Genomic DNA, 26083 nt, shown 5'->3' on the forward strand with positions numbered 1-26083 from the left:
GAGGATAATGTTTTAATTGTACATCATTTATTATAAGTGTAACAACTAATACAGAACCCTACTAGTCTGTATAAGTCGTGTATACACTTTTTCCATCCCACTTTTATGTAACCTAAATCAGATAGCAATATAATATATATTATAAAAGCGTCAACAATCAGAACAGAATCGGAACCTAATCTCAATACAATGAACTGAGAAGACATAGACACACACAAAATCACCCAGCACTCTCCAAATAAAAAAAGGAGGCTGAAGTATCGAGGTACCTGTAGGTGATTGGAGAAGGCATGTATCTCCCGAACTATATTTGGCACCAAATGACCAATCTCTCCCAGAATTCTTCGCGATAATCACTAGAAAATCAGTGGAAAGTGTCGCAAGCAAACGCTGACGAAATTGCCGTCAATTCCAGGACAGATTGTCAAAAAATCTAAAGCAATGAAGAGCCAAAGACATTGAAAGCAGGGCCCGTATTCATGAAACTGTTCTCATGCTCAAGCATAAATTCTGTGTTCGAACCTAAATCATATCAAACGTTAAACAAGAGGCCCAGAGGGCCTGTATCGTTCACCTGGATATCTAAGCAATTATGGCAAAATATTCTCGAAATGAGATCCAAGGGAATATGTAGCATCTGTATTAGATTTTTCATGCCCAGCAACTTTATGTTTGGTTATGGGGTGGTGATCTCAAAGGTTTCCAAGCTGTGACTCAGAAACTAGGTCCCTAGGGTTGTGACCAGACCCCAGGATCAATTCTAATATCATGACTGCATTGGTCTCTTTTTGCCCATCATTTGTATTTATAGTTTTGCGGTGGGGATCTCAACCGTTTCTTAGTTATGACCCAGGGGGTAAAGTCTGCAAGGGTGGGGCAGACCTTGGGGTTAATTCCAAAATCATGACTGCATTCATCTCTTTATGCCCAACAAATTGTATATATAGTTTTGGGGTGGGGATCTAAACCATTTCGAAATTATGACCCAGGGATTAATTCTCCAATGGTGGGGCAGACCCCAAGGCCATCCTAGAAGCAACTGTTTCCAAGCTGTGACCAAGAAACTAGGTCTGTAGGGGTTCAGTCAGACCCCATGGTCTATTCTAAGATCATGACTGCATTGGTCTCTTTATGCCCAGCATTTGTATACATAGTTTTGGGGTGGGGATCTCAACCGTTTTAAAGTTATGACCCAGGGACTTTGTCTCCAAGGGTAGGGTTAGACCCTAGGGCCATTCTGGAAGCAAATGTGCATTATATGGTTATACAGTGGGGATCTCANAGCCCCACCATTTGTACAATTTTGAATCCCTGCCTCCCATGAATGCTTCCGACCAAACATGATTGATATCCATGGCGTAGTTCTACAGGAGAAGTCGTTTATAGCAATATAGCCAAATTGCCCCCTTTTGGCCCCGCCCCTCAGCCCCCTGGGGGGTCATCCACACCATTTGTACAAGTTTGAATCCCTGCCTCCCATGAATGCTTTTGATCAAATATGATTGATATCCAGTGCATAGTTCTACAGAAGAAGTTGTTTTTAGCAATATAGCCAAATTGCCACCTTTTGGCCCCGCCCCACCATTTGTACAATTTTGAATCCCCACCACCTAGGGATGATTCCAGTCCAATATGGTTGATATCCATCACTTGGTTCCAGGGAAGAAGTCGCTTAAAGCAATATAGCCAAATTGCCCCCTTTTGGCCCCGCCCCTCAGCCCCACCATTTGTACAATTTTGAATCCCCACCACCCAGGGATGCTTCCAGTCAAATTTAGTTAAATTCCAATCAGTGGTTAAGAAGAAGAAGTTGTTTAAAGCAATTGTTGACGTACAGACGACGGACGCCACGGTATGGCATAAGCTCACCTTGGTCCTTCGGACGTAAACATAAACACTGAACAAAGTATTCGGCTTTACATCCGTTCATTTTGTTCCCCAAATTATTGACAAAATACGTTATTTTATTAATTCAAAATTGAAACAGGAAATTTTGCTTGTGCACAAAATCCATGCTTGACCACAAGTACGGTTTCATGAATACGGGCCCTGGTCGTGATGACGTGAAATTTTACCATTGTAGGTTAAGACTTTCAGGAAAACATTTGCTACATATCATCAAAGGGTACAATGCATGTACGAAACCTAGATCAAATGTAGACTCCATAGCATTCACATTATACCAACTTTTTTCAGTACACTATAAATTTTCGTGAAGTTGTTCTGAAATTTGTTTCCTATTTTCAGCCGTTCTGAGGTGGATCTTCGACATCGCCAGTTCACAATAAGCCAAAGTACGGTCTACATGATACAAGTTCAGGTTAAATCCGTGAGGAATGTAAAGGTCAGCGCGCTTTTTTACTATGCACACTAACATAGAATTAATTTCAGTCCATGCACCCGAATAGGAGAGGGCACATTTAGGAGAACTATCCATCAATTCTTCGTTGAAATAAAAACAAAGACCATGAATGACCAAAAGGAAGGTTTTTATTTAATTTCATTTCATCTTAATTTGAACTTTCTCTCTTTCTTCCTGATAGACGTTCAAACTTCCCGACCCTAGACTACAAAACTAGCAAAAAACAAGTCATTCCTTTAAAACATTTGTAACACTGCTAGAGAGATTAACAACTTAAACTTCATTTCCTTCCATTGCAAAGAACTCATATTTTATATGTGTCTTTATATCACATAAAAAGGATGTTGTCGTTTTTCTACCAACAAGTTATTTAATAACGCAAAGAAACAAATAAAAATCTTAATAAAATAAGAATAGACAATGCCACGAACAAAATGTGTTCCTTCCATTTATAAATTCTACAAACTGTTAAGAAATCAAACGTATTTGTAGCAGAAAGATACATTGAAACAGGTAGCTAGGAGTTCTTTGTAGTGCACGGTGATGAGGTTCCCAGAGCATATCTTCACCAAATGTTCGACCTCTTCCATCCAATAATATAAATACTGATGCTTGAATACCAGAAGCGAATAGTTAAAATAGGATAGAAGTGAAAAACAGCACAGAGAGAAAAAAAGCAATTATTAAAAGAAATAGATGACAAAATATTCAATATGCAACAAATGTCATAGATAATACTCAGAAAAGATAAGATAAACAAAAATGACTGAATGAAAAATTGAGCATGGCAAAATAACTCAAGCAAAGACTTGTCAGATTATAACTGTAATTAATCAAATCAAGAGATGCATTGTATCGTTAAAATCGCAGGCTAATGAATCACTAAACTGTTAGTGATTTTTTCTCAACAAAGAAATCCTCAATGTGAATATCATAAACTCACTAATACATTGATTAAAATAACCAGGTGGTTTCACTGGATATCATACTTGGACACCTCTTTCATCAATAAACTGGTTACTAATGTATTTAATCAAATAAACTGGTTACTACTGTATTTAATCAAATAAACTTCTCAACAGTTTTTTCTTTGACTATTTCATCATTTAACTACCTGAATTAAAAGTCATAGTTAAATCAAAATGTTGTATTTTGTAACTTAATATGATGTTGCGCAAAACTTCCATATGAGTTTGGTGCAATACCATTGCAACGAAGACCCCTGTCCTTCTCTCGAAGGCAAATATAAAGACTGCATGGGCATTTATTAGAATAAATACTATATTTGCCCAGAAATTATAGCAATAACACACTCCTGCATACAGAAACATTCAATCAACACCTGTTTATTATGTTTATCATATATACACAATTGATTAAATACAAACTATCCAGGGGAGGAAAATGTAATAGCCACCAGACGATTATGATGTCAATCACTAGGATACCTCCTCCATTTGAAAAACCACACGTAGCTATTATAACACTGCAAACCTAGAAACCATTTCAATTATCAACAAACAGTTGATCAGAAAATATATATTTTATATACATTATTTATGATGGACCCCCTCAGACCACATACTCAATGCAGAACACCTTGTACCTCAATACAAAAACTAAATCCATTTCACACTTACTTTGCAGAGCACAAAAAGGGTACAAGGACCATCCCTAGATAATCCAAAAGTCATATTTAAACACAACATTTATACAACAAATATTCCTTGATATATTGTAGATTCCCTTCACACTTTAATTCTACATTTATTGTACAAATTACATAGAAAAAATATGTATGAAATCTGAATATGTTTTTGTATGCAAGGACATGCTAGTAATAAAAGCACCCTCTAAAATAGCATACCTTATTCAATGTACACATTAAATATTTCTACAGAGATACAATTTGTATACAGATGAAAGTTCAATAAACATTGTTCTCCATGCTTCTCGGTCATAGCATTATTAGTTTGTCACATGTCCCTCGATATAAAGTCTAACTGTCGCTTGCCAATCAAACCAAGCAGGGAAATTTTGATACAAGATTGTTATCATTAATCTTATTACCATATATGGTATGATCTGATTATCATATATCTAAGGATCTTGTTACAATGGATCTTCAGATCTTATCACCATTGATCTAATTACAAAAGATCTTAAACCAAAACTTGTATATTATTACCATATATGGTATCATCTGATTATCATATATCTAAGGATCTTGTTACAATAGATCTGAAGATCTTATCACCATTGATCTAATTACAAAAGATCTTAAACCTAAACTTGTATATAAGGGATTCAACGCTATTATCAAGCAACAAATAAACTCATCTCTGTTAAAAAAAAAACAGCAATTTTAAGATATAAGTTGACCATGATGAAGAAACCTTTCCCATATGGCTGGGTCAATGTAGAGACCTTTACAATAGATTCAAAGCTATATGGAGAAACACTGAAGGTATACTCTAAATACGTTCAGTGCCATGAGAAACCTTGCATGAAAATTAAAGCTGTTTAATATTAAAATCTATATTCATCATAAAATGTATAAACCAGTTGAATCATTATATTTTAGGAAAAGAGTTTTTTGTTTTTTTACGAATTTTATTTCTATTCAAGAACAATTTTGAATAGAAACATATTGAAGTATATAATGCCAACAACACTGATTTATTAGTGTAGCATAGATCCCATACACACAATTGATTCTTTTATACAATTCAAACACAAAATAGATAAATAATTGACAAAAATATCATAAATACAAAGCAATAATGCCTCAGTACAGTGTATAGCAGAAAGAAAAGAAAAAATCAAATAAACGTAGAATATTCCTTGTTAATACAATATTTCCTTTCCAATTATCATTTTCATCTTAGACAATGCATTTAATAGGCAACAAAATATATTCTTAAAACATACCTTTTTGATATATATATATATATTTATTTAGAATCATGGTTTAATATAATATGTCCACACAATATTAATCTCTCTTCACACATTTCATATCGATTTCTCACAGGCACAGTTTTTACCGTACCTGTGTATCAATGTTTATCCAACTAATACCTGGACATAAGGTATAATCTACTGTCTCATTACCGTACCTGTGTATCAATGTTTATCCTACTAATACCTGGACATAAGGTATAATCTACTGTCTCATTACCGTACCTGTGTATCAATGTTTATCCTACTAATACCTGGACATAAGGTATACTCTACTGTCTCATTACCGTACCTGTGTATCAATGTTTATCCTACTAATACCTGGACATAAGGTATACTCTACCGTCTCATTACCGTACCTGTGTATCAATGTTTATCCTACTACACAGGTATACACTAATTAGGTACAAGTGTTATAACATAATCGTCAGCTACTGAAAAAGTGGAAATTCTCGCAATTGGTAATGTTTGTATTGTTTGTCCTTGAACCGACTGTGGTGTTGACATTTTCTATTTTGTCAATGGTTAATAAATCTACATATTTTATCCAGATCACTGCAGATTTACTTTTACTTGACAAACATTAATCGTACCAGAGGTACGTTTCTTGTTCCAGGGGAATTGTTATATTTTACGACCATTCATCACAAGCATGCATGCACTCTTGTGAAACACATAACACCCATGTAAACATGACACACTAGAAACATACCTTTATACATAATTTCAGGTAAAATATCAACTTTCACTTTCACACAGCAAGCCTTAGTGCAGTCAGCATTTACAATCTTGCCAAGCGGTAAAATTACAAACCCAAATAACCATGAATGTAACAATATTTAACAGTATGTATTCATCAAACTATCGTCAACAAAACAAATATACCTGGTTATGTTCTCTGGTCGTTGAGACCTTAGAGAGACCATTAGTCTGTATGTGAACCAGTGTTGGAGAATGCCACATGATGTCTCCAAGGTTAATCAGTTAATTGTATCTGTAGAACTCAACAATAAATATTCTATCCTTCCATCCTTAACATAAGAATGACGTCATTCACAAGGTCTATAAATTTGTTCCCAAACACACTACACCACATTTTGACGATTCCTGTCTACTATAGAGGTCGCAGTGTCAACACATCCCTGCATTTCTCTCCCCAGAACACATAGGATTTTGAATGAAATTATTATTTTCACAAATAACTGTTTGTCACAACTGTTGTGCCGGTCATTACAGCCCCCTACACACATATCAGTGCTGTCTCGGGTGTGATACAAAGTGGATGCCACTTTGTTTGGATGCCACTTTGTCTGACACTTTGTATGCATCAGTTGAGATAACATATCTTTCATCAGTTTATCTAATCGACACAACACTGGCTAGATTATTACTCTGGCAGTGAGGGAAAGTGGTAAGAGGTGAGAGCTACACATAAGCATACTAATTTGATGGCTAGTGTACATCCGTACGTCGATAGTAAAGCAGATACGGTACGCGGGGAGGGTTGTACTTGAGAACAAATGGTAGGTTGACTGGCTTCACGCTATTATCATCCAGGCTAATCCAGCCATTAATGGCAGGATGAAATACTGTCGTGGTGTAATGACCCCCACCAGTAGCCATCTTCCCATGATGGAACACAACTGGAAATTATAAAATATCAGTTAGAATCAAAGTAAAAGTAGATAAAAACAAATTATCACATTTTTACCTTACAGGTGGAAAACACAAAATGTCACAATTTACCTTAAATTTAGGCAAGACAACTCGGATGAACTCGATATAAAACAAAATTTAAAAGCCTAATATTCACAAAATCCGTCAAAATGGACCAAATGCCATAAAGATACATTTTGACATACTAAACATCATGTTTGTTGAGTTGGTAATTGAAACGATCCATTGTGACATCAAAATTGTTTTGTTCTAACTTGTTACAGAACTGATATTTTCAGAAAGGTTTATAGTGAAAAAACACAATAATATCATAGAATTTTCCAGATTGTACTCTGACATGGTTTATGGGAAATTTTAATATATCTTTCTTTCTATGTACAAAAGTATTGATTTAAGTAAATACATATTTATTACATTTTTAACTGTGAAATATCAATTTCATACAGAGTGATATTAATTCTTAACCATGTTTAAAGCCACAGGTGTTTTGTTCTGATGTAATGAATAGAAGAAGTGGTTGTTTCGGTACACCTTTGATACAAACACTAAGGTACTTACCTAACTACACAGTTTATCATATTTCTTGTATTAATTCAATCTTACAAGATAATTAAACTTGATGGTTTCCTTTTGAATACCTACATTATCTATTTCACTCCTATAGCATTACACGTTTATGCAGATACTTTCCACTTTGACAGCCTTTACTACTGTTGAAAAGATCATAATTCTGCCATAAAGGGAAACCATTACATATCCTCTATAAGTAGTAATGTAATATACATACCAGCAAACAGTTTGTATGATCTCTGGTGAAGCTGGAGCTTTGATTTGACATTGGGGGAAAGTAGATCTGTTGGTAAAGAAAGCATGGAATAAATACAATATTCAAGCACCTGTGTAGTAATTTCATGTCATATTTAATACATCCAATTATCATTTCTCTTTTCGTTTTACAGATTGAGTCTGCTTTAGGGCACCTATATTTGCAATAGTACTAACCACCTGGAATAGTTCTGTTCAAATTAAACTCAAAGGAATTTTGACACATGATTATGATCAAAATATACATCGATATGACCAAATATATGCCTTACACAATACTTTTATGACAATTTTCAGAATGCACAGCAGATTTCGTTAGGACTCCAAGTCAGTGATCCATGGGGAGACAACTCTTGAATAATTTCAACCTACACCGAGCAACCACCAAGAACACAAAAGAAGCCCAACAGCTTTCGTCTAATTTAACAACGGCTCCAGTGATCTTTAGATCTATGGGGAGATAACTCATTATACTTACCTCTAGTGATTTCCAGATCTATGGGATAGTCGATCTTCTTGAGAAGTTTCTGTGACCCTCCGTCTTTGTTGAAGACGAAATACTTGAGGTGCATGACAAGGACAGGTGGGAGTTCCTCCAGAGTGACCTTCTTGGCAACCTCCAACTACAAAATCATCATGAACTGTCAAATTCCTGAAACACCACTGACTCGATTTAATCTGTTTTCACTTGAAATACTACAATTATATCTTCTCAGCTGAATGCTGAATCTTTATTACTGAGTTACCAAATAGTCATGTTTATGTTACTACAAGAGCCAGGAATAGCAAGAGTCTACTTTTCTTACATTTTTTAACACTGTAACTGGTTATAAATACACTAATGTTTTACACTCCATACGCAAGTTGTGTGAAAATTACGATGTATAGATGAATCATCAGGGTAATATTTCCTTATGTCCTGCATCCTCCCACTGCGATGCATGGAGAATGGAATGTGTGTCGTGAGACCATTAAACACCATTAGGTTAGGTGACCACTAGTGAAAAGTTATTTTAGCAAATGGTATTGTGTTTCTGTAAAACGCATTGCTGTTGCTGACATTCTTACATAAAAATGTTGCTGGATTAGTTAATTAAATAACAAAGTTGGGACTATAATGAGTCTTATGACTAGCAAGTTTTTCATCAAGACTGACGGGTAACAAAAGAATGTGATTGTAGTGTTTATAAATAAATTATTCTTCACATTTGTAACTCTGATATAGACAGAAAGAGGTTGTTATGTAACATTTCTTTAAAGTTTTTTCTAGCTCAGCAAAAGGAAATTTTTATCTAATAACTGGATAGCTAAACTTGTTAAAAGTTAGGCCAAATAAAATTAATTACTTGGTTCTCAGGCCAATTTTTTTAAAAAGAGATGCGGCAGGGTGGTAATTTTTTGTTCATTTAACATGGCAAAAATGAGACGAGGGCAATTTTTTTTCATTGTGTAGTTTGTAAAACGTTCATTGTGGGCATTACCTTGTCTTTTTATAGTTGTGTAGAGACCCGTCATAGAGCAAGCCTCCGAAAATCCCCCCACGATGTTCCAGACAGGAATCAGGAACCCCCCATCCTTATTTGTACCGAAATGAGCGCCATTTGTACACAAGACTAATAAGTCATAATCATTTTAACGCTTGCCTGTATATCAATCCTTACCTTTATTCAAACGTTATCGGGACTTAGGTGACTAACGAGTAAAAACGACATGCGGACCAATTTTCCAGATTTCTTTAAAGATGGCGGCCAGGGCATTCACAATTTTTTTTTTTTATTACTTTCACAATAAAATTGGCAATGTGGTGCCCTAAAATGAAATGCACGCGGGCCCGAGAACCAAGTTATCATTTTTTTTGGGCCTTAAATTATGCAGATTAGACTCATGAAACACACAGTTCTATCAAACAATGAATCAATAATCAACAGATCTTTTGTTGTATGCAACATATTGAAATGTGGAATAATTCTTACACATTTCTGAAAAATTCACATCATAAATCGCCACAAATCTACACTAACCTGGCTTTTGACAACCTATAGCTATTACTGTCTATTGAACAAGCACATTAGACTTGTACTTTATTTTATTACCCTTGTATTGTCAAGTTTAGTATACGGTATTTGTAAAAAGAGAAAAGAATGAAATTATAATTGTTTGGGCTTTCACTGGAAGACTTCTCAACAGAAGTTAAATAAAGGATGACTACGGATATTCTGTCAAGTTTTCACGGAACAATTACTGAAAAGTGAATTGATAAGATAAGTGGATCAGACAGCTTTATAATACCTCCAGCTTTGTCTTGGTACAAGTGTAGCCACTGATGGATTCTTTCAGCACCAGTCCCTCTAGGGCATCCCGAACAGTGTGCACAGTGTCCGCCTGTAACACAAATCACACAATACTAGATGACACACATTTATCCTACATCCTCATAATCACATGGAGGTCGGTGATTTGTTATATTGACTAGTTTGCTACTTTTTGTAAAAACAGTAGGTTATATTTACCTTATAATGTCATTTAATTTTAATGTCACATGCTCTCTGCCAAATGCAGCACTTTCCTCTGAACATTTTTCCTGCGTTTGATCTTGTTTGATGATTAATATTTTTTTTAGCATCTAATATAACAAACTAAGTACTTCTATTTTGGGGAATATGTGGTTATATGGGCCAGAGAAAGTAATACTGACAGAGATGTGGTCAGTATCACTTTCTAAGGATCAAATAACCACATATTCACCTCAACTAAAGGCAGTGATTGATAAATATCTCAGTTCATTTCTTACATTCCCCTGGTTTTTGCTTTTTATACACTATAGGACCTTACAAGGCTGTAACACACAAACATCGTGCCATAGAGAAATAAAACAAAGAACACTGTGGAAGGCCAATACACTATGCCGAAATGCCAAATATTTGTTATGCCAAATGCGTAATGCCAATTGTGAAATGTAAATTGCAAAATGTGTAAATGACAATTGCAAAATACCAAATGCTTAATGTGTAATTCAAATGCATAACTTGAAAGGTTGTGCATTAGTATTTTTGTTTCTCATTCTTGAAAGGTACCTATGTTCTGATGTTGATTCCTGATCAACATCATAATTACCATGCTTTCATTGACTTTTTTATTGATAGAGCATCATAACTTATCTGTCGTTCACGTTGGGAATTTCAATCGCCAACTGCCAAATGCGTAATGCCAATGCCCAAATGAGTGATACCAATTGCCAAATGTGTAGCACAGGTTGTTCTTTGACTATTAGCATTTCACATCTTATTCTGTATACTGGCCTTCCATAGAACACTGAACAATTTCACTATTGTATGCATATACATGTACTATACCTGTATGTCCAGCTGTAGGGTGAAAAATGGCTGGAGAGTGGCGGACTCCTTGGCGGCAGATTTAAACACAGCAGACCTCATGTACCCCACAAAGATGTCTGCAATAGGGCTCTTTGAAAACATAGCCTGTCAGTTATGAAAGAAAGAAATCTTGTTAATTCCAATGATCAATAAAAACCACGTTAGTGTAGTTCATGTAGATGCCCCCCTCCCAAACCTACCTGAGAGATCAAGTGTGACCTTTGACCCCACGATTGATGACCACCAAAATCCAATTGTTTGTAGAACTTGGTCTTGCAATACTATTATTAACTTTAAATATGTTAAGGGGCTTGTGAGATATCAAGCTTTTGATTAAAATGTGGTCAAGTGTGACCTTTGGCCCTCTAACCTTGACTTATGACCACCAAAACGGTACCATGTGTAGAACTCAATGTTATCATTCCATGGTGTATAAACTAAATCTGTCGAGGCAAACCTGAAATAACTTGAACAAAAACTTTCACTTCAAACATAGCCAATTTTGAACTTTGAGATTGACTAATGACAAGTGGTGGGTGGCGTTGAAGCATTTTAAGGATTTGATGACATATACCTTGCGCGTAAGAGCACTTCGTTTCTTGGGTCCAACTTGTTCCCAGGAATCCTCAGACATCTCCGATTCTGCATCTTCCTCCTGGTCAAAGCCGTTAGCCTCTGTTTCTGTAATAGTAAAGACTCATCAATCTTCCGGCAAGAGCTGGATATTTGAGAGTACATATGTACGTTGATTTCCAGATTTGGGTTAAAGATGAACTTGAGTAGGTAATTGATACTATATTTATGTGTAAAAAGTTGCATAATAATCAAAGCATTCTCATATAGAAAACTTTTGTGCGGATGCTGCAGCCGTTACTTCCTCTCCATTGAAATTAAAGTGAAAATAAATATCCTGAGAAATGTCATTGATTGTGTTTACCATAACTTACCGCACTATACAAATTGACCTCTGACCTCCTTTTGAGTATACCTGGTGTAGAATCACACCAAGTACACCCATTGACCTCTGACCTCCTAATGACTGTATAACTAGCGTGGAGCCATACAGTAATACGCTCATTAACCTCTGACCTCCTAATGACTGTATAGCTAGCGTGGAGCCACATGTACCCACATTGACCTCTGACCTCCTAATGACTGTATAACTAGTGTGGAGCCACACATACGCACATTGACCTCTGACCTCCTAATGACTGTATAACTAGCGTGGAGCCATACAGTAGTACACACATTATCATCTGACCTCCTAATGACTGTATAACTAGTGTGGAGCTATACAGTAGTACACACATTATCCTCCGACCTCCTTATGACTGTATAACTAGTGTGGAGCTATACAGTAGTACGCACACTGACCTCTGACCTCCTAATGACTGTATAACTAGCGTGGAGCCATACATTAGTACACACATTATCCTCTGACCTCCTAATGACTGTATAACTAGTGTGGAGCCATACAGTAGTACACACATTATCATCTGACCTCCTAATGACTGTATAACTAGTGTGGAGCTATACAGTAGTACACACATTATCCTCCGACCTCCTTATGACTGTATAACTAGTGTGGAGCTATACAGTAGTACGCACACTGACCTCTGACCTCCTAATGACTGTATAACTAGCATGGAGCCATACAGTAGTACACACATTATCCTCTGACCTGCTAATGACTGTATAACTAGTGTGGAGCCATACAGTAGTAAACACATTGACCTCTGACCTCCTAATGACTGTATAACTAGCGTGAAGGTATACAGTAGTACACACACTGACCTCTGACCTAAAGACTGTATAACTAGCGTCGCACATTAACCTCTGACCTCCTAATGAGTGTATAACTAGCGTGAAGCTATACAGTAATACGCACATTGACCTCTGACCTCCTAATGACTGTATAACTAGCGTGGAGCCATACAGTAGTACACACATTGACCTCTGACCTCCTAATGACTGTATACCTAGCGTGGAGCCATACAGTAGTACACACATTATCCTCTGACCTCCTAATGACTGTATAACTAGCCTGGAGCCATACAGTATTACGCACATTGACCTCTGACCTCCTAATGACTGCATAACTAGTGTGCAGCCATACAGTAGTACACACATTATCCTCTGACCTCCTATAATGACTGTATAACTAGCGTGGAGCCATACAGTAGAACACACATTATCCTCTGACCTCCTAATGACTGTATAACTAGCGTGAAGCCATACAGTAGTACGCACACTGACCTCTGACCTCCTAACGACTGTATAACTAGCGTGGAGCTATACAGTAGTACACACATTATCCTCTGACCTCCTAATGACTGTATAACTAGCGTGGAGCTATACAGTAGTACGCAAACTGACCTCTGACCTCCTAATGACTGTATAACTACTGTGAAGCTATACAGTAGTACACACATTGACCACTGACCTCCTAATGACTGTATAACTATTGTGAAGCTATACAGTAGTACACACATTGTATATACCAGGGCCCAGTTGTTCAAAAGGTGGTTAGCTTAATCACTGTTTAACAACATTTTTCCACCTTTAATAATTTTGTCAATATACCAGGTAAAATCTCACAATTGTGCATGTAAATTGACACTAATAAATATTTTATATTTCGAAAGTTGTAACTAATTCAATGGTTGTGTCTTAAAGATACACAAAAATTTAAATTTGCACTAATCACCTTTTGAACAACTTGGCCCTGGTGGGTAGTTTTTGTTACTTTGGTTTAGAGTAGTGACCTCTGACCTCTGAGTGACTGTATACCTGGTGTGGAGTCGCGTGTATTGTTGACCAGTTGCATGACAGAAGCCATCTCCTCATGTAGTCCATCCAGAATACAGCTAAGGAACTCTTCAGCGTCCTCCTGACGACCCAGCTGTCAACAAAGTAACCTCTCCTTGAATTCCATTCCAAATTTCTCATCATTTTAAAGTTAATTCTGTCAAATTCTTCAAAACTTCAAAATCAATGAAAACATCACAAATGAAACTTGATTTAATAGGATATTACAGTTAGCTACACTCCCTCCCCCCTCAAATGTTAAAGTTCTATTCCGTAAATGTATCCTGATTATAGTTTATAGAAAACACTAATGAATGAAAATCTGCAGAATATATTATTTCTGCCGAAACATATAGTTAGACAGGTAACTTCAGCAAATCTAAATGTCTTTGTTAGGTTGTAAATCCAGCCAACCTATTCTAAATGTCTTTGTTAGCCTGGAAATACGGCCAAACTATCCTAAATGTCTTTGTTAGCCTGGAAATATGGCCAAACTATCCTAAATGTTTTTGTTAGCCTGGAAATCCAGCCAACCTATTCTAAATGACTTTGTTAGGTTGTAAATCCAGCCAACCTATTCTAAATGTCTTTGTTAGCCTGGAAATACGGCCAAACTATCCTAAATGTCTTTGTTAGCCTGAAAATCCGGCCAAACTATCCTAAATGTCTTTGTTAGCCTGGAAATACAGACACCCTATCCTAAATGTCTTTGTTAGCCTGGAAATCTGGCCAAACTATCCTAAATGTCTTTGTTAGCCTGGAAATCCGGCCAAACTATCCTAAATGTCTTTGTTAGCCTGGAAATACGGCCACACTATCCTAAATGTCTTTGTTAGCCTGGAAATCCAGACACCCTTTCCTAAATGTCTTTGTTAGCCTGGAAATACGGCCAAACTATCCTAAATGTCTTTGTAAGCCTGGAAATCCAGACACCCTATCCTAAATGTCTTTGTTAGCCTGGAAATACGGCCAACCTATCCTAAATGTCTTTGTTAGCCTGCAAACCTAACCTCAATGTCTGATTAGCCTGAACTCTACCATAAATGTTTTTGTTAGCCTGGAAATCCAGCCACCCTATTCTAAATGCCTTTGTTAGGTTGTAAATCCAGCCAACCTATTCTAAATGTCTTTGTTAGCCTGGAAATACGGCCACACTATCCTAAATGTCTTTGTTAGCCTGGAAATCTGGCCAAACTATCCTAAATGTCTTTGTTAGCCGGCAAACCTAACCTCAATGTCTGATTAGCCTGAAATCTACCATAAATGTTTTTGTTAGCCTGGAAATCCAGCCAACCTATTCTAAATGGCTTTGTTAGGTTGTAAATCCAGCCAACCTATTCTAAATGTCTTTGTTAGCCTGGAAATACGGCCAACCTATCCTAAATGTCTTTGTTAGCCTGCAAACCTATCCTCAATGTCTGATTAGCCTGAAATCTACCATAAATGTTTTTGTTAGCCTGGAAATCCAGCCAACCTATTCTAAATGACTTTGTTAGCCTGGAAATCCAGACAACCTATCCTAAATGTCTTTGTTAGCCTGCAAACCTAACCTCAATGTCTGATTAGCCTGAAATCTACCATAAATGTTTTTGTTAGCCTAGACATCCAGCCAACCTATCCTAAATGTCTTGTTAGTCTGCAAACCTAACTTAAATGTTTGGTTAGCCTGAAACCTACCTTAAATGTCTGGTTTGCCTGCATGACTTGTAACATCTTGTAGACATTCACCGGCTCAAACTCCTTCCCCGTGCTTATGTCCTGATACATCCTACGGCCTTTTTGTGATCCTATTAAACAAGTTGGCATGAATAAATATTTTTCAATCAATACTACAATTTTAGAGGTGCATAATAGTACATGCACTTGCATTAGTTTTATGCTCAATATACGGGACATATTTACAGCATTATATTGTATGGGCTATTCCAGAATTATGTCAGGAAGAAATTAAATTACAAATGCATATTTAAAATTGTGTTTCTATCAACTGCTTTTTATATCTTTTCCTTTTCTTAAAATTTGATTGATGTCTTAAGAATAAATTAATATTATCATGAGAACAGTCCTGTTAGATCAAGTAAACATAATCCGTCAATGACATTTCAAAACACGGAATCATTAAATCTCTTTCTCTGACTTATATTGCAACTAGAAATATGTATCAAGGCACTTGATTGTATTATCCTCTACCACCAGTATTTACAAAAGACAGCATGATTATTATGGGGAAAAGAGACCAGTGAGTTTTCACTAGTTTCTTTATTCCTTCAGCAGCTTACCTCTGTCAGTATTCCGGACGTATGGCGAGAATTCATTTACAAACTCCACCCTGTATAACACAAAAAAGTTTTTGTATTTTGTAACAATCAAAAATTATCATATAATAGTAGCATTATCATATTTTGTGTATACATATATATATATAAATCATTGCCAAAATGGTGAAATAGTACTCTCTCTTTTTTTTTTTTTATCAAATTCTATACTTAACTCATTCACCCCTGAAAATTCATAATGAACTATTCCAACATTTGAATTGGAAGAGTTTGAATGTGTCTTCAGGGGTGAATGAGTTATCAGTTTTGAAAATGTGATGAAAACATCAATGAAATTGTGACATGAGCATGGTGTCTTACATGCCATCTAAAACTCTCATTTATTATAATGAGACCTTACTCTGGTGGGTCTTAAATGTTGTCTAAAACTCTAATCAGTTACAATGAGACCTGACTTTGGTGGTTCTTACATGCTGTTTGAACTCTAATCAACTAGCCCGTCTTGTGGCAATATATCCCCCATAATCATCAAGAAGCAATCTGCCTATATAGCTGAGCTTGACGTTTGACATTTGGACTTCAAAAAGAATCGCAAGGAAGCAAAATATACATTTTATATGTACTATGGGCTAATAGAAATGTAAACACCAGTGCAATACTCATTTCACCTTAAATATCTCCCCCATCGAGAACCAGGGTCAATGTCAGAGATCCACTTTGTCTTTGACCTTTAGACCCAAATGACCTTGACCTTTAACCCAGTGACTCTGATCTTTGGTCAGTTGACGTATTCTTTAATTCTGACCACCTTTGCTTCATAATATCATAACAGATGTTCATCACTGAAAAATACAAAACTTGACCTTGACCTTGAACATTTGGACAATGTAACCTGGACCTTTGGTTAGTTGACTCTGTGTTCAGTTCTAAACAACTTTGCTTCGTAATAACATAAAACTAGAAATATGTCAGAATTACATGAAAGTCATCCCATCATTCTGTATGATCATTTTACGATAAATAATTGACCACGCTACAACGGGTATATTTCCACCTGTCAATCAAAATGGTAAACAATGACCAGGTGTAAATACATACATGCTGTCCATGTAGCCATGCCAACACATGGAATTAATAAGAAAGCATGTCGCAAATATAACGTTAACGTTGACCGACACCTCGAATATGGTGAGATTTGCACGCTGACGCGGTCACCTGGCATGGGCAGAACAGGTAATTGGAATATAAGGTGTTGTTTCCACAACAATAAGTTTCAGAAAAGATTCAATCTTATATACGGATAAATCTTTTACTTTTTTTTTGTTATGAAATACACTTTTCCAAGTAGTTTTCTGATCGTCTGCATCGGCAGAGTGTGTGAAGTTCGCGAGACATGAAGAACACCAAACAATTGTGATTTCAGCAATTCTCCTGCGAAAAGAAGAGATCGGAGTGTATTTGGCTGTTTTGAACCTGTTCATATTTATTTTTCAAACTCAAACTTTTATCATTTTCGGTTCAATTGGCATGGATGTCACCTTGTAAATTCCTGCCGGTGAATAGTATCACGCGACCATAACTCTTTGCGGTACACAAACTTGCTAACTTCGCCACTTTACCCATGTCATTTTGACACATTCCTACTGTCAGTATTGAAGAGTTCAGATTGATTTTACCCAAGAACGACATTTTAACCACAGAGTGATAAATGCGATGCAATTCTTCGTTATCTTTCCCGATACGTGGTATTTTTCAATTCACAATATAACGTCCTGAAAAGTTGGGCCTACTTAACTGGAGTTTATTTATCTGATTCTATCGTATAATATTACTTTAACTCAGGGGCCGGGTTATTCAATGAAATTTAGCAGTTTTATTGCTGCGAGCACATTTTAAAACATTTCCGAAAATCCTCAAAAAATTTACTAGAAATGGTCGCGACTCAGGACTGGTTTTGGATTGTTCTTGAGTATTGTGTACACCCCTTTTTTGACACTTCATTTTCCTTAAAATGTGCCCACTATACACAAATATTAACGATAGTCGTTGGTCAGACATAAAATACCTAAATCAATCAATAGCAATTTATAATACGACAGTTAACCCTTTCGTGAACCTCAAAGATGCCCGATTCATACTCGGAACATCTTTAGGTTATATGTAATTCCCGTGTAAAATTTGGAACGCCTTTAGTTTTTATGCTATTTCTGTTTAAAAAGGAATTCGATATCCGATCTGCCAAAAAATGACCAAGCAGAACTAGGTTACATGAGAAATCATCAAGTAAAATTTTGAAAACATACTCCATTTACTTCCATCAAAATTGTGCAAAAGAAAAGAAACAGTCAGACAGATGGGCGGACGGACAACCTGATTACTATAGGGCACCCTCATCTTCGATGTGAGGCCCTTGCGGGGCCCTTATTACAATGAGACCTGACTTTGGTGGGTCTTACATGCAGTCTAAGACTGGAGTACTACTGGGGCCTCTTTCCTCCCTGTTGTACTTTGGCATCCGGCGCAGGAGATCACAGAAAGGGGGACAGGCCACCAGAGCCTGCAGTGTCTGAGGTAGGTCAAGGTCAATAGACACATATTTTAACAATACATTGTACATCAAACAAGAAGTATTAGGTGTTAAACTTTAATTTCAATGATGCATTGTGTTGGATGATAGACAAAGAACAGTGATATACCAGAGGCATTCTTTGTTATATATGACAAAATCTTCTATTAATATAAAATGTACCTAGCTTCTAGTATTTTAAACTGGTTCTAAAGCTAACACTGATAATTGAACAGTATATGAAAGTGTACTAGGCTGATCAGGTCTATTTAGAATAACCTGCCATTACAGTTTCCAGAAATAATGGGTGTTGATATCCATGTACACCAGATTACTTTCTATTGTTTAAATAATATTATTCTAAAATACATTACAATAACTAGTACCTTTATATACTTTTCACTGTATGTATACATGTAATTGACATTTATGGATTATTACCATTCAGCCATAATTGTCAAATTGTTAATACTCTGAAAATAAATTTCCTAATTCAATTTCCTTTCATTCCTTGAGAGTCTGATACTTAATTGGGATAATTCTATATTATACGGTTGTACAATTAAATTGTGCAATACATGGTGAAGGATACAGCATTGATGTAGCACCAGTTACCACGGTTGACCAGTCCACGAGGGGTCAGTCCTACCTGTACGTGGCTAACAGTCATGATACTCAGGGCCTCTGTAACATTAAATGCATACATTAACTTATACACCAACAGATACAGCAATCATGACAATAACATGATGCATGAAAACATCGGCATAAACAATCAATTCTTCAATGTCCTCTTATAGACAACAGAACCAATTTAAAATGGGTTTTGAAAAAAAGAAAAATGAAAAAAAATACACATGGAATTCACAGAAAGGTTCAAATTATCTGCTGGTTATTTATACATTTATTTTTACACAAAATTTGGTTGCTAGATACATGTATATTTTGTTGATCTTCAATATATTAATCTGCTGATGGGTTGAAATGAAATACACATGGAATTCACAGAAATGTTCAAATTATCTGCTGGGTATTTATACATTTATCTTTACACAAAATTTGTTTGCTAGAGCTCTATATAGATACATGTATATTTGTTTGATCTTCAATTTACAGACCAAGAAAATTAACTGGGGACATGACTAGTGATACACACAGACACGCACACAGTCAAGTATGCTTTATTCAGGCACTGTGATCAAGTGATAAGAACATTAATAGGGCTTGACTGTGTTGGGATCATAGTTACCTCCGAAATTCCTGGCAAGCTTGTCATCCTCTGTAGATACCGGATCATTGGGTACATTCATGTCTTTCGTCACATTCTGTTTCACCTCGGATGGAGGAGGTGAGGTATCCACATGTGTGACACTGTAAGCAACAGGCCCTGATGTGGGCGGGGTCACGTTTTTGAATAGTCCAGCCCATGTCGGTGCTTTAACAGGTTTCGGCTGTTCCGACTGAATTGGAAGACTAGGACTACTTACATTCGCGAGCTTGAGATCGCCACTTCCTTGTTGAACGGTGTTTACATCACTAGAGTCTGGTAATTCGTTAACTACATTACTATAATCACTATTCACACTTTCTATAATTGGTTCTGGTTTAGTTTGGTGAACAGACTCACTGACTTGGTGAACCGGTTCAATGACTTGGCGATCAGATTCACCGACTGTTTGATTAGGTTCACCGAGTTGAACATTTACAATATACTGTTCACTAGGTGGCACCACTTGTTGATCAGCCTGCACTGTGGGAGTATTTCTTGGTGGTGAGGGCTGTTTTTCATAATTGTCTTGTATATTAAAGTCAATGGAGTTTAATGAAACTGCAGCTGCCACTGATTGGTTAAGATGATAACTAGGAGCATTAAATCCTGGTGGTCTGTTTACACGAACACCTGTATTAGAATCTGCTGGTTTGTTTTCCATGACAGGAATTACATTGTTAGAATTATAGACTGTATTATCAGTCTGTGGACCCTGATGGTGATGATGTTGATGATGATGTGCATAGCTAGGGTTTTCTCCCCTTGTGTTTTGTGACACACTGAGATCAGACATTTGGTGCGACACATTTTCTAACTCACGATCCACAGGTGGATTAGTTAGATGCTGTACAGTCTGTGGATTAGAGATATGTTGTGGAAGATAAGATGTGGATGAATTTTCAGGTGGGACATTATGGCTACCCTGGTCCATATGATGGGAGGCCTGGGGAGATGAACTGTAGGTATAATTTACTGCTGGATTCTGACGTGATGGTGGAACACTGCTCATGTTTCTATTGATATTCTGCTGAACAGGGGTGGGATATGACCCCATTGCCATGTTGCCCATTGGTGGTGGTGGGCCATGACTGGGGAATGATGTTTCACGATATGTCTGAGATTGGTCCATTATACCCATGCGTGCTTCCTCTCGGGGGAGAGAAGCTTCTCGCAATATCTGTGGGTTGTTCACTGTCCCCAAATGGGCTCCCTCCCTTGGAAGAGAGCCCCCATGCCTGGCATCTGGTGCATTTCCTGTGGCCATCACAGCAGGATCCTGTTGAGGAATAGAGCCCTGGTGCATTGTTTGTGAGGGATGTACCCTGACCATGGCGGGAGGGGCACCTTGCTGGGGGAAGGGCCGTTCCTGGACTGATGGGGGGACCATGCCAATTCCAGGAGGTCTCTGCTCATGGTAAGGAGGCGGTGTATGTTGTGATACAGGTGAACCCATGTGTCGTACCTCTGCAGGTACTGGCGGGTAATTGAGTGGCATAAAAGAAAAGTTTTGAGGTGAGACCTGTCCAATTGCACTGTCTGCCCAGTTTCCCACATTGGACTGGACAAGGTCAGTCTGAGACTTTCTCTCAGCCTCCTCCAACTTTTCGTAATAACCAGGAGGACGTTTCTTTTTGTTCCTACGTTGTTTTCCTCCACCCTGGGACATTTCTGACTGACTTGGGTCGTAACCAAATTCAACTGAAGAAGCTCGGTAAGTCTGATCCTCTCTAGGAAACTGGTTTCCATAAAATTCATCCTGCTGACCTTCCTGATAAGCCTGTCTATATTCTTCATTTTCTTGTGAGTTCATCTGTTCATGGATGACCTCCATATGCTGTTGGTACTGCTGCTGTGGAGGGCCGTCACTATGGTAATGTTGATAATTAGGGATGGGGTCTGTGTTCATATTCACTGGCATACAGTTTGTCTCTGGTGGGGCCACCATGTCTCCTCCCTGGGCTGTAAACAAAGATCAAATCAGAGACAAAATGTTGGTATTCAAATATTAAAATTCATTAACCATCATTTTTTTATGGAAGATATATATGTTAGTGTGCAACTCATAAAACACTTGTGCAAAATTTGAATGAAATCAATCTGCTAGTTTTGGAGTAATTATTGACATATAAGCGGGCGTTCTTCTCTATAAAGAGGGAGAAACTGAAAATTTGAAAATCATGTGCACAAGTGTGTATATGTAATATGTAAAAACTGAAAATGTAATTGACATTGGTCCAGTAATTAAGAGTTGCATAGACAAATAATAAAAAAAATAACTCATTTTTTTTTAAATATTTGTCTATGCAACAGGTTTTTTGTCTGTGTATATTTTTATCAATTTAGGATATTGTCTGATGATCGAAAAAGTCAATACCAGAGGACAGAAAATGAGAAAAGCTGCATATGGCAAATATAATTCTTACTAATGTACCCTTAAGTAATTCAAAATGGCAAAAAATGTGCCAAAATGTTTGAAACAAAACATCAAAGTGAGGTTAATGACTACATGATGAACTGTCAAGATCATATGTACAAAGTGCCATTGGAGTTTCAGTCTTGAAGTTTAAAAGGAGTGACAGGGACAAACATTTTTAATGGTCAGAAGATATGATTTCAGTATCACTATCAACATTCCTCCCAATTTTATTGCAGGGCATCTATAAATACTGGACTGATTATGAAAGAATATTGCTGCCTCTATCAAGAGAAATCACAGTGACGTAATGTTTACCGACACTGAAGTATAGGGACTGAGAATTACTCTGTACATACAAACCAAAATGTCCAGACAAAATATGCTTTAACTTCCATTGCACATGAAAGTCTCATTTCACACGGTTTCATTGTACACAAAAACTGAAGTGTCCAGACAATCAAACAAGGTTAAGTTGTACATAGAAACCAAAGTGTCCAGACTAACAAGGTTCTACTGTGTGTACAAAACGAAAATGACCAGATTGACAAGGTTTCAAACAATAACTTTCAGGAGAGTTCTTGCTGCCATTCACTACATGTGTGGGCTTCAACTTACCAGTGTCATTTTGGAACATGCTACCTCTGGATTCATCCCAGGGGAACTGCAACATAAATTAATTGTATCATATATAGCCAATAACAAAACAACAATGTATAGGGAAGTCATAGGGAGACCAAAACAGCATTAAGGGACAGATGATATCATTGGGAAATGGGCCAATAGCGATCCAGCCCAGCTTTCAAGCGAGTCCTCCCCTGGAATGTGCGTAACACAACTAACTCTGATATAAACTTAGTTCAAATTTCTCAATTTTCCCCCTGTGTGCCTTGACTGTTCCATATTATGTTGTAGGATATATGTTACTACATATTTTCATTAGCCATCAATAGTGGATTTATCCAGATATGATTTTAATCACATTTGCTAAAAAAACAATTAAAGTGAGATACTTGGAACAATTAATTGGTTTGCACTCCAAAAAACTTGGAAAACAAATTGGACTAGATTTTTCAAAACTGTTGTATACATATTAAAACAACAGGCACCACATGGACACAAACTGTAAAATGTATTAGCCACAGGCATCAGTTTTTTAAACACCTTGTAAAAGTCACTACATGATACTTACTATATATATATACATCACTTAACAGAATGGACCTCACAAGATCCTACTTATAAAATTTATATGGACCCACCTCCACTTTTCTATCTCCCGTAGAACTGCGTGGCCCATACAGAATCTTTCTGATGTTGTTCTGCTCATGTTGGTCCAGGGTATCGAAGTCCCCAAACGTTAAATCCTACGAAAATAAACACATTTCACTGGCATAAAGTGTTGTTGTAAAACTCATTACCGAGCCATGCTAAGTAACTTTAATTAACTCAGAATAGAATTACTGTTATCAGACTTTTCACTGTATGCTATCATGGAAACCTTACATAATTATATTAAACCTTAAACTCATTCACCCCATGAAGGCATATTTGAACTCTTCCGATTCAAAGGTTGGAATGGTTTATAATGAAATGTCAGGGGTGAAGGAGTTAAAAGAGTATAGTAATGTAACACCTTTTTCCAGTATCAATATACTGTGTATGACGTATTGATAGATTCAACAGGAGCAATATTTTACTGACCTAGGTGATTGGTTGTCAACAACACAAATGCGACCAAGATTTGAAACAGTTTAACAGTCTTCAACTAGCATTAGAGTAATAAAATAAAACTCCTGAGCAATGAAAGATATTTTTTCAGTTAATATTTTGTAAATTTTCTCCTATCTTCAAGTTATCAGAAAGCAAGCTGCAATGAAAATACAATATTTTATACTTTAATATTGAAATAATATCACAAGCTTAGATCAGTGAACACTAATAGTAATATAAGCATTAAATTTGTTGATTTGAATTTTTTCTTTCAACAGCTTTCTAAAGGTATCTCTTCTATAGCTCCTTTGTCTTTGATTTCACATACAAACATAGAACACAAATGAAGATGTGGTCAAGAAATGATTTAAACAAGGGTACATCTAAGCTTGTGATATAAATCAATGTCCATATTTTTTTTTCAAAACATGACTAAGACTCCTTGGATCAAATCTACACCTTTCAGAATACTGTGGTAAAACATTCTAGACCTCTTAGCCTCCAAATCTGGCTGCCATTCAAATTCTACAGCATTATCATGCACAAGCTTAAGTCTTAAAATTTAGAACTTGCACACCAAAGACAATTGTTTTTAGTAAATTAATCAAAATTTCATTCTGTCTATAAGAAATCAGAATAATTTATACTTATTTCTAATAGACAGAATGAAATTTTGAAAAAATACTCCCGTTTTATTTACTAGTATTTAGTACTTCCTAACAGCAAGTTATGAAGAAAGTAATTCTACATAAGCATTTTTCCTTCACTACCATAATTGTCGTATATGCACATCATAGGATAAGGAAATAATACCACAGACACTTGGTCTATGAAGTAATTGAGTAAATGCATGATGTGATTCTCAGAGACATTCACATACTGTGCTTTTCAAGGTGATTGTCTGTGTGAATTATATTGTAGCTATATAGGTCGACCGTTTATTTCAAACACTCAGCAATAAAAGGGTTATAGTAACACCTGAACAGGTAAATGGTATATAACTGTATTTTTTTTTTTTATTCAGCCTTGAGGTAATAGCATAGGTGTTTGAAATTCTGACTGAATTGAGATAAAAATCATATAAAAAATAAGGGTATTACTATATAATATAATATCTTTTTTTATATAGTAATACCCTTATTTTTTTATATGATTTTTATCTCATTTCACAGTCAGAATTTCAAACACCTATGGTAAATGGTAATAGAAAGTAATCTTCAAAATGTTTATTAAAGTTTACTTTCACTACTTCAACTTTGCTCATAATGCATCTGCTCCAAGGGTATTGTTGACATTTGTTTAAAAAAAAAATCAGTAAACAATATCCTCACTTACATATTCCCCACCAGAAAATCATCCTTCTCGCATATATTACAAATCAGCCCAATGTCAACAAGATCATTTCAATTTCATTTGTCCTAAAATAATGTCAATGTCAATTGAAGACACCAAGTCTGATAAGTGAATCTTAGTAATATTCTAGCAGTTGAAATTTAACCGAAAACCTTAAATGCCTTCAAGCTGTCATATTATTATTATTGTAAACTTTCCCAAAACACATGCCCCCCCCTTTCCGTCCCATCCTGCCGTTTCCGCATGCGGCACGTTTGTTTCAAAACAGCAACATGAAGAAGAGAACATCAGTGACAACAATATTTTGAAATATGTCCCTTAATACTCTTTGTGAAGGAAACATTGTGATTTTTTAAATAACCTGTGTTTGGTAAGCCATGGTGAAAAGGAATTTCTGATGTGTCACAAAACACGCTTCTTTGCCGCCATGTTGGGTAAAATTTTCGGCTCAGTCGTGAAATCACTTCCGGTAAAGAATTTAAAAA

At 36.4% G+C, this 26083-nt stretch overlaps 1 protein-coding gene across 2 annotated transcripts; it reads right to left on the reverse strand.

The window, feature by feature from the left end:
• Nucleotides 1–2472: 2472 nt before the first annotated feature.
• LOC110466769 (ubiquitin carboxyl-terminal hydrolase 10-like) lies at nucleotides 2473–26049 on the reverse strand. Of its 2 annotated transcripts, XR_002464774.1 has the most exons (16): nucleotides 25960–26049; nucleotides 23795–23899; nucleotides 23151–23196; nucleotides 20099–22078; nucleotides 19442–19533; nucleotides 18740–18849; nucleotides 16287–16336; nucleotides 15685–15794; nucleotides 13990–14101; nucleotides 11774–11880; nucleotides 11179–11304; nucleotides 10115–10207; nucleotides 8304–8448; nucleotides 7788–7853; nucleotides 5511–6966; nucleotides 2473–5443 (listed from the first exon to the last, which is right to left on the reverse strand). XR_002464774.1 is itself a non-coding variant. In XM_021523517.1 (15 exons), the coding sequence occupies exons 1-15, from the start codon at nucleotides 25975–25977 to the stop codon at nucleotides 6776–6778; spliced, it is 3351 nt and encodes a 1116-aa protein (XP_021379192.1). In that variant the 5' UTR covers nucleotides 25978–26049; the 3' UTR covers nucleotides 2473–6775. The 2 variants fall into 2 exon arrangements, 1 of the variants encoding a protein (XP_021379192.1); XM_021523517.1 differs by having other exon boundaries at nucleotides 2473–6966.
• Between the last annotated feature and the right edge of the window lie 34 nt (nucleotides 26050–26083).

Source organism: Mizuhopecten yessoensis, unplaced genomic scaffold (genome assembly GCF_002113885.1).
Source record: "Mizuhopecten yessoensis strain PY_sf001 unplaced genomic scaffold, ASM211388v2 scaffold11145, whole genome shotgun sequence".
In the NCBI taxonomy this organism is placed as follows: Eukaryota; Metazoa; Mollusca; class Bivalvia; order Pectinida; family Pectinidae; genus Mizuhopecten; species Mizuhopecten yessoensis.

Coding starts and splice junctions, on each gene's coding strand:
- LOC110466769 (XM_021523517.1), bottom strand. Junction 16,337..18,739: donor ACTCCAGTCTTAGACTGCAT/GTAAGACCCACC, acceptor TGTGTTATACAG/GGTGGAGTTTGTAAATGAAT. Junction 11,881..13,989: donor TACACGCGACTCCACACCAG/GTATACAGTCAC, acceptor TTACTATTACAG/AAACAGAGGCTAACGGCTTT.